We start from the raw sequence: 10134 nt of genomic DNA, 5'->3' as shown, positions 1-10134 counted from the left end.
ACATCTAATCCAACATGAACATAAGAAAAGTTGAATACAATTGTCTTACATAATTGTTCACATGAGAATGATCAAAAGAGACTTAGCCTAAAATCTTCATCATTGATATCATCATTAATTCTTCAATTAAGGGTGTTGTGTGTGTTAGAAAACTGCCCAGGTATGTGAAATTATGAATTGGTAACTTCCAAAGTCATGAGGGAGTTATAAATTGAAAATTAATAAAACCCTTTAAATTCGGAATTTTGATGCAGCTATGGCCGTCTGAGACTGCCTCCTGGCCGTCTGAGACTGCCTTCCAGAAATGGCAATTTTCCAGATTTTTGCCTTGACACTTCTTGACTTGATTCTTGACTTTGATTGATTTGTTTATGATCCATTTAACTTCAATTTGTCACCAAAGACCTGAAACACTTAAACAAACATAAAAACGTTCTAATCGTCTATTAACATTCACAAAGCATGTTCGTTTTCATATCTTAAAGTAGTACGGATTAGGCGTTTATCATTGATATTGTGAAATTTTAATTTTCGAAATCATGTTTTGGAATTTCCTAAATTGTAAAAGGGGAAATGTTAAGTAAAGCATGCAGTAACTTAGGTAAAGCAGGGGGATTATGTAAAATTTAAGAGGAAGTTATGTAAAATTCAGGGGAGACTATGTATGTTTATCAAATTCAAAGGTTTAATTTGTAAATTTTTTTAAAGTGACAGTACCAAAGCTTAGGTAAAGTCTGTAGTACGAATCCATGATGGCATAATTTTATAAAAGTCAGTTAAAAATGGATATTATATTGAAATATTGATTTTTTTTCTTCTTAAAATAGCTTTTGAAAATAATCTTCTTTTATTAATATAAAAGAAAGATATTAATATAAGTAATTATGACTTCTCAAACGGTTAAATGTATATACTTAAACATAATAAATACGAGTATATATTTTATACATATACATATATGGGGAACTGAAAAGATAGTGAAATCATTTCATATAGACGTGTCCATTTCTTTGTTCTTGTGATCTTGCGATTTCTATATGATACAGGATTAACATATGGTGTAAGGTGAAACCACTCTTCGTTAAAGACATATTTGAGATGGAAGAACACTTGGGGTTCAGAAGAACAAGCAAGAAGATTTTTAAAGAAATTCTCTTTGTTACTTGTTGGTCACTTTGGCGAGCAACGAATAACAAGAGATTCAATGAAAAAACCATAACAGAATAGAAAGTCTTCCAAGAGATTAAGGCTAGTAGTTATTTTTAGTTTTAAAATAGATCAAAAAATTGTACTATTAGCTAAGATGACTGGAACAGATTTGAGGTATGTAAGAAACATGAAGGGGGGTGGGTTTAATTGTTTTGTGAATAAAAGTTAAATTTTAAAAAATGAAAAAAGACCTCTTTTACCTCATATGGAATTATGGATACTATAAATATAGATATACAATGGTTTGACTCAAGCATTCCTCAAAGATTTTTCATAAGCACTATCGTCATTTTTATCGTAACTATGCACCAAAACTCCTGATCATGAACTAATACAACTTGTATGTGTTTTCAGCAGGATCCGATTTTCTTCTTTTCTTCTTGAAGTGTACACAAGTTTGTCAGTTTTATACAAAATACCCACCTCCTCCTCTCGACCGTCATTCACTTTCACTCTCCTCCCACTCCTACTCCCACCCCAGTCCTACCTTCTTAGCCATAAACCCTCTCAATGACTCCATGAATTACATGGATAGTATTAATATCAAAGTTTTTGCACCTATATCGGGTTTTGCCGGGTTTTTTTGGTTTTAACCAACCTGACCCGAGAACCGAAAATCCATTTAGCATATAAAGGAATTTAGCATTTGTACTTCATTCCTGCTAAAAGCATGCAATGTCTTATTTTGTTATACATTGATGTGTGGATAATTTGATCACTGAGTTGTCAGCAGACAACACACAAAATAATATATAAACACTTTGTTATGTATGAAAGATGTCATGTGCAAAAAGAATCAAGACTAACAAAATAGATTCAGGGGTGCAAAATGCTTGAAATAACTTGTGAAGATCATGACAGACTAGCTGCTGAGAGTCAATTTGTTGCTCATACCATAGGCAGGTATGTAAAGCTCTTGATTCTTGGAACTTCGTACACTGGCAGTAATGTAAAAAGAAAAATAGAAGTCGCAATGTGGGCGGGGCAGACAAGTTGGGTAACAGGCCGCAAAAGGTAAACAGCTGTGCAAATCTTTCACATACGATATTTCTATAAATATTATTATTTTGATAATAATCCGAGTCTATGAATCAATTTAGAACGTTTAATGAACTAAATAAAGTTATAAAACCATAACTATATCGATTTTTCATAAATTAACTGGTAAAAAGTAGAAACACTCCCTCTAAACTGACAATGTGGTAATCAAGGATTCAAGGGTATAAGTCTTAATTTCTAATCATGTTTTTGCCATTATCACAAATGCAGATTAAAAACTCACCGACACAAAGGGATTTGAGAAGTTGGTTCAAGTGGTATGCTCAAGCTTACTCTACCATTTTAATACATTATATCAAAGTTGCTATTAAAAGAAAATCTATTGAAAATGTGAAACAATTAACATGAGATAACCATTTGCAGAAAGAAAGCACGGAGAATGATAGTTTTGATCTCTATAGTGGTCTGTTCATACACAATAGGTTTGCCAAAGAGCAGGTATTAGACAGTTCCACCATCAGTGTGAAAGATAATTTGCTGATTTTATCAGCTAACAAATCTGATTATTGATAAGAACATCATAAATTGATGGCGCAGATGAATAGTTTAGAAAGTGCACTTCAGAGAGAAACAAGGATGAACCAGCAAGATGGGAACCCGGAATGGGGTTATAATGTCATCTTGATAAGCATTCGGCACCGACATTGATGCAGGGGAATTATCTAAGATTTAATATTCCAAGTTTAATTTTATTTGTATTATTATTTTATTTAGGTTCCTTTTATTCATTTATTTTGTTGCCTATTTTAGTGGATCTAAGGTCTATTTATAGAGGTCTTAGTTTTTGTAAATAGTTGATTAGTCGAATATTATGGAGTTATAAGAGAATTAACGTTTTGTCAATGATTTCGGTCTTTGATTAATCATTTGTTCTTGAGCCATTTGAATGCACTTATAACTGCATCAGACATGTTTAATGTTTTAAGTATCATTTGGCTATAGTTTTTAAATATTTAATCTTCTAGGCAATATATGATCCAGCCATAATTAGTTGTAATTGATCACATTTCTTTGCTTCCTTCAACTTTCTTTGAACATAGATTGTATGAGAATTACTTCCAACCAAGTAAAACATGTATCTCTATATACTACAAATATTATTATTCCCAAAACTGGCTCAAACTTCTTCATATAGTTCTGTGGTATCAAAGGAAGATGGTGATCAAAAGATTGGCCCATCTGTTTGGTTAATTGCCAATTACATAAATCAGGAAGATTATAGTGTAACAGTGAACAATTTGTATTAGTATATATGAAATAGTTTCGATCAAAATTTGTTGCCTTTTCATGCCCATGGGTGTACTAGGCAAAATTTGTTCAAAGACTGGAAAATTTTAGCCTATATATGTATCTTCATTCCCTATGCTCAAGTATATATTTAACTACAACTATGAGCACATACTATGATATAAATTAGAAAGAATACAGAAAGGCGATCCTTACAGGAAAATCCCTTAACTGCTATAGCATGACAGAAGTTATCATCTTATTGACTGCTGATTTTCAACTTCATCAACAGCGGCTTCTTCTGTCGGGTTGCTGCAACCTAGTGTAGCAGGATTTGCAGATTCTATTGTTTCGTTTGCTGACGCTTCGCTCTTTTGCGGCTGTAGTCCTGTAAACCTTGCAAGATCGATCCATTGCTGCATAAAAATAACATTTATTTGAGGTTATCTCATGTGAACGAAATACAAAGAATGAAAAATCGAGGTTCATTTGCTGATGGGTTGATTCGGGTTATGTTTTATCCCAAACGGGTCAATAAAAACAATTGGCCAAAAATGAAATGGATCAGATGGTTCAAAAGTCTCCCACGTGTATTTATAATAAATACAACTCCTATATTCTGTTATTGAAACATATAATTTATCCTCGTAATAACATGTTTTTGTAATCATAATTAACACATTAATCAAGTGTTTATGGGCCAAGCAACCCCGTACTAAAGATGCTTAACCGAGAAGGCGAGAACCCGTTATTTTTTATTTCCTTTACCCGATACGCCTGCCTCTTGTACTTTACTAATTTTAGACTTTAGAGTGAGCCAATAGTGATGTTCGTGGGTTTGTTACAAATAAATAACTGCAAGAATTTACTGAATAAGAATTAATAATTGAGGTGCATGTAACCTGAGTTCCCCAATAGGAATTGATTGTGCGTGCCACAAAAGATAACAAATTTACAAATAACGTTTGATCAGCAAAAATATCTGAAAGCCGATGTTCCACCAATCCAGCAATAATCTGAATTTTGAATTGCTGTAAAGTTAATAACAAACCCAAGCTGATAATCTGAATTCCAAGCATTGTGCAATAAGGGTACCTGATACCGAAGGTTAGCTGATGTCCCAAGAAACCCACTATAAACAACAGCGGTTTTCAAAATTGGTGATCTTTTATTCTGTTGCTTACTCACAAGGGCTGGATTAAGAAACTTGCGTGCAGTGTACAACACATTTGAGGCAGCCACAGCTCCAACACTGGATATAAATCCAACACCAGCAAGCTTAATACCACCAACTACCACTGAAGCAACTCTATGGCCTACATTCCACTCCTTCCCAGCAAGCGTTTTTTGAAATGCATTGTCTGGTATAGACCCCAGAAGACCCTTAAGTGCATCTATGCTATTTGGCCCATTAACATCATCAGCGAATGAAAGAAATGATAACGTGGGGGCTGGAAGCCATACTGTGAAGAAATCAACTACTATTCCTCTGATGGTGTCTGTCATGACGTAGTCAATTTCTTCAAAAAACCTTCCTTTTCTTTTCTGATATTGTGCAATGAGAGTAGTAGTTACTGATATTGATTCCTCTATGGCTAGTCTATGTAAGAATTTAGGATCTGCCAACAATCTTTCTCTGAATCCCTGACATTGAATTAAAAGAACGGTCAACAGATTTAATGCCATGAGACTCTTTATGAGAAAGAAAAATCAATCTACAATAAATATCCCAGAGGTGGCAAAACAACCAAAGGGCCTTGCACTGGAGGTATCATAAGACCCATAAACAAAATGGTGTGGATACAAGTTCCTCTTGTGACAAGTGTGTTGCAGATGGAGATAGCGAGTATAGTCTAAATAGTTGCCCAATTGAAAAAAGGTATCAAACTGAACAGGTCCAAATGGGTAACTTGAAGTATGAATCGGATCTGGATGGATTGAACAAAAACATCTTTTTGACCATTTTAAAGAGCTTTGCATTAAACATTACAAAAACTGTACTATTTCTGCAATATAACTGCGACTGAAGTTTCATGATGTTGTATGCATTACAAAGACACAGCGGATAATGCATGACCCAATTGACCAGTTCCATTTTTTACTCCTCTTATCAACTTGGCCGTTAGAGATACAGCACTACCCAAACTGACTCATTCAAAATTACATAGGTTGGTATTGACATTTCTAGTATGGCCAGATGTGAAATGAGCATTAAGAAGTTGTTCAATTAACTGTACACATACGGTTACCTGAAAATTATGAGTAAGTTCTGAAAGAAGAGGATACTGCTCCAGATCAAATAAATTCTGCAATACTTCTGGAGATACTAGACCAAGGTCCAGTCCCTTTTGGATATCCTGGTAAAGGTACAAAACATGTTATAGTCACCAATCAAAACGCTTGTTAATATTTTTCAACATTTTGGCTAGCAGAAAGTAGATTGAACTATTTAAGGTATATATGTTCTGACTAATATATCAAATTTTCATATAAAGTTCATCTGATAACAGAATATAATATACATGCTGACTAAGGATACACATCAGCGGCAAACCGTGTATACTACACTTCAACTAATCATCAAGTATATAAAACTATTCACACACCAAGCTCAAAAAGAAAAGAACACATATAGCATGAAATAACATTGGTCAAAACACAATATGTTTTATTTATTTAGGATCAAAATCATCAGCATTAAAGTACTAGGTCACTATTACTCACCAATTGTATACTTTTAATTGCACAATATTTAGATTTTAGAGTTCTATTAAAAATCTAGATAACAGAAGAAGAGCCGAATCTCATATGACCCGTTTTCATACATATCATAGTGACCAAGTCTTGTTATAAATACCTTCTCAAACAGACTCATTTGCAGGCTCTACACATTTGTGACTAAGAAAATGGATCTACTAACCTGTGGCAAAGCATCTCGCCTTCTGCCAGCTGCATTCATAACTCGAGCAATTTCAGCCCGGTCAAAGCAATTTCTTGTGCATGGTCTGGCAGCAGAATACCATAAGAAATCAGCAACGGGAACTTCACCCTCCCGACGAATATATTGTCTTTCGGGATCAAGCAATATAACTATTTGATTTTTCTTTTGCATCTTTCTAGCAATTCTTGCTGGAACCCCAGTCCCTCTTGAACCATAAGCAACATGACTTGCACCAGTAACAACCACCAACATTCCGGTGGCTCCTCCATTTGTAACTGCCTGTAAAATGATCTGAGACATTGTATACTCTTCAACAAATCTGGCTTGTACAGATAGATAAGAGCTTGGCCCAAATGAACTAGACTGATATGGGAAATTCATATCCTTTGAAGGTCTACGCGAGATAGATGTAAAACCAGAGATAAAACCCGAACCAGCTGGAGGAACATATACTTTACGCTCAGCCTTTGAAAGCCCACGAATACCATCAGCTTGAACAGTCCTTAAGACCTTAGAAACATCTCGACATCTATTAGTAATGTACCAACAGCTTGAATAATACTATTAGAAATGGAAATTTTGACCCATTTACTCACATATAAGTAGGTTGATTCAGATATTTTTAATCTAAGGCAGGTCAAATGGGTCAAAACAAAACTATTTGAAAAGGAAAAGGATCAATTCACCGACCAAATTGAAAGTCAATGAACTTGTATTTTGATGCACACATGGCACAACCCTTAAAAGCGCTTATTTCAAAAAATTTGATTGTCATTGTGAAAATTTAGCTTTCGAAATCATGTTCTGGAAAGTTCCTAGATTGTCAAAACAGATAATGGACACAAAAGTATTTTCTGATTGCCCCAACCCGAATGTTTTGACCTAAACTGATGACCCATTTAGACCAGTTACCCAAATTTTACTGCTTCTCTATACCATCATCAGCTATCCCATCACGTATATCGATTGAAAAAGTACCTTGAGTGGTGTGCCACATGCAACCATGCGTATTCCAGTATCCCGACAGTAATTTAGAAGGGGCTCATATTCTTGCCATCGTTGAGGTGGCCAATGTGACACAAACAACTTTAAAGTCTCTCCATCAATCCTGCCATCCATAATCGACTTTAATAACACTTGGAGCAGAAACAAACCAAAAAAAACAGGAAATCTATACACATATTATCATGTCAGTATCTACTTTTTAAAGCTAAGTCAATTTTCCATTTCTAGCCAAACATTGCATCTACTTAAACCTAGCTTATATTCCAGATAGATTATTTCCATTAAGTTTAAAACTATACACTATAATTTTATCTTCTAATAGCTAAAATGAAGCTGAAAACAAAAAAGTAAGTGTTAGACCTTTTATCGATGTACTGATCAAGTTGTGGTTGCAAATCAGCTGGAAATGCTTCCAAAGCCATCGTAACAGCTCGGTTCGCCTCGACACATCGCTTCACCAAAATTTTCAAAATCTCAACTTCCAAAACCTTATCATCTTTAGTAGGAACTTGTTCAGCTTCACCTAAATAAACAATCCTTCCATTCATCACTTTCTCCCATACTTTCCCTTTATCTTTCCCAACCGCCATCGGTTCTCCGATCACCGTCGCATCGTATATCCTCGAACTTATCACTTCCTCTTTCTTCACCTCAACCTTCCCTCCCGTCGTCGTCGCCGCCACCGTTTCCGTCTGTACATCCGCCACCGGAGTTTCACTATCCGCCTTTGCTACCGCTGACCGGACCATACATGCTCCGATCGCAATTAACGGCGTTACAATTACGTCACGTCTTCTATGCCGGACTCCATTAACACCGTTAATATTTTCATTATGCTTGTTACGGTCTTTGTCTGTACTGTTTTGATTAACAGAATTGATGCTGACGTGGCGAAGTTTTTTATTGGCGGTTGTAACAGAAACGCGAAAACCATGTTGGTAGTTACGGACACGAAGAAGTGTGTGGTGGTGCGTGTCGACGTGTACATTGTGAAAGTTTCGGAGAGATTGGGCCTCCATCTCCGGCGTTTTTCTTGTGTGCCCAGTAGATTTGGGGTTGCAAATAAAATAAAAACTAAAAGGAAAGAAATTTGGGCCATAGGTTTTTTGTATTTTTCAGGTTTAAGTAAATTAGTCATTTACTGACGTGGCGGATATACAGGATATGAGTGGTGAGTTTACACGTAGAAACTATGTGGCATTTGATACAACAACGTTCTCCCCTAAATTAACATTTGCATTTTCTAGTCGAATTTTTGTTATCACAAATAAATACATAAATGATACCACTATAATAGTTTTCCGTAGATATTTAAACTGGCTTTGTGTTAGTTTTTCAGATTTGGATTTACATAGAACGATTTTAAATGAAAAACTTTTGGGACAAAAAATTTATTTTTAAAAAACTAAAAAACATTCACGAAGATGAACATTGTTTGAGCACATATCGTCGAGCTGAATCATAACAGGGTTTAACCGAATTATCATCTTATTCTCTTTAATATGAAAATGTAGACACATTAAAATCTTAATGAACCTAAGATGGTTAAAAGATAAGCTCTTGTTTTATTTCTCTAAAGAAATATACATTTTTGACTTTTGAGTGAAACAATAATTTATTGGGAAGAGTCCATGATTCATTTGTGAATAAGGTATTTCAATCAAATGGGTATATTGATGTCCGTTAAACTACAACCGTCGCTCTTTTCCTTTCAAAGGATACTAGATTATAGCCCGTATAGAAAAGTGAGAGAAATATATAAAACAAAAAAATACATTTTACGTATAAAAGGCTGACAAAATAACTGAAAAAATATAATCGAAAATATAAATTTAACCTAAAATCTACAATAAAAGATATAAAAAAAACTGACATAATAAGGACTAAAATAAGAACAATCACACAAGCAACAAATGAGACAATAATTAACTTTCTAGAGCTTCATTGAGTGAAAAGCTTCGAACTGGACAACTTTTTTTCACTGGTTACCTTCAAAGGTATTTCGTATAAATTTATTTCATATAATATACCAATAAACTAAAACATGATTGAGATATCTTTTTAAAAAACATGATGCTTTTTTTTTTAAAGCAGCATATCTCCTAACATAAATATCATTTCGATATTTATAGTGTCGAAAGTTTAGTTGTTAGTTTTTTTTTTAAATCAACTCATCTATCCCATTATATGATATTAATATATAAATTGTAAAATAAAATAAGCACCTCTATTCATTGGCCTAACAGATTCAAAGAGAAAATATGAAATTATAGAGCTGTGACGTTGAGTAAGTATAGAATTGCCTATTTGGATGTTGCGTTTATTATTCCTAATAATTTATTCTGTCAAAAATTTCATATTTATTAAAGTTGAGAGACTGAAATGGTATAAGACTAAATGTTTAGTCAAAGATGATGTCATCAAGGTTGATCCAATGTAAGTATTAAATGTTGGAAAATAATAGACAATCTTAATTTATTCAATTTAGATTTAAAGGTTATATAAAAGATAATATACCTAGTATAAAAATACATAGGATGGGCCTATGACTCATTTGTGAGATATGTTGATGCCATTAAACATTGTTATATGTGATTATCATTATGTATCTAGTCTTATTTCAAGTTATGTTTCCATGGTTAATCTTACTATCTTTATCTTAAGTTATGTTTCAATTATAGGAGTAACTTGTG

General features: G+C 34.0%; 1 protein-coding gene across 1 annotated transcript; it reads right to left on the bottom strand.

Annotated features, from left to right (window-relative positions):
* Positions 1-3492: 3492 nt before the first annotated feature.
* Positions 3493-8511, bottom strand: LOC122603713 (protein RETICULATA-RELATED 5, chloroplastic-like). The gene is made up of 7 exons (XM_043776494.1): positions 7802-8511; positions 7415-7544; positions 6416-6946; positions 5745-5852; positions 4591-5139; positions 4398-4511; positions 3493-3911 (listed from the first exon to the last, which is right to left on the bottom strand). The coding sequence occupies exons 1-7, from the start codon at positions 8458-8460 to the stop codon at positions 3750-3752; spliced, it is 2253 nt and encodes a 750-aa protein (XP_043632429.1). The 5' UTR covers positions 8461-8511; the 3' UTR covers positions 3493-3749.
* Between the last annotated feature and the right edge of the window lie 1623 nt (positions 8512-10134).

Source organism: Erigeron canadensis, chromosome 6 (genome assembly GCF_010389155.1).
Source record: "Erigeron canadensis isolate Cc75 chromosome 6, C_canadensis_v1, whole genome shotgun sequence".
Classification (NCBI taxonomy): domain Eukaryota; kingdom Viridiplantae; phylum Streptophyta; class Magnoliopsida; order Asterales; family Asteraceae; genus Erigeron; species Erigeron canadensis.
Note: the sequence above shows the minus strand (reverse complement) of the source record. Positions and strands in the feature narration are given on the sequence as shown.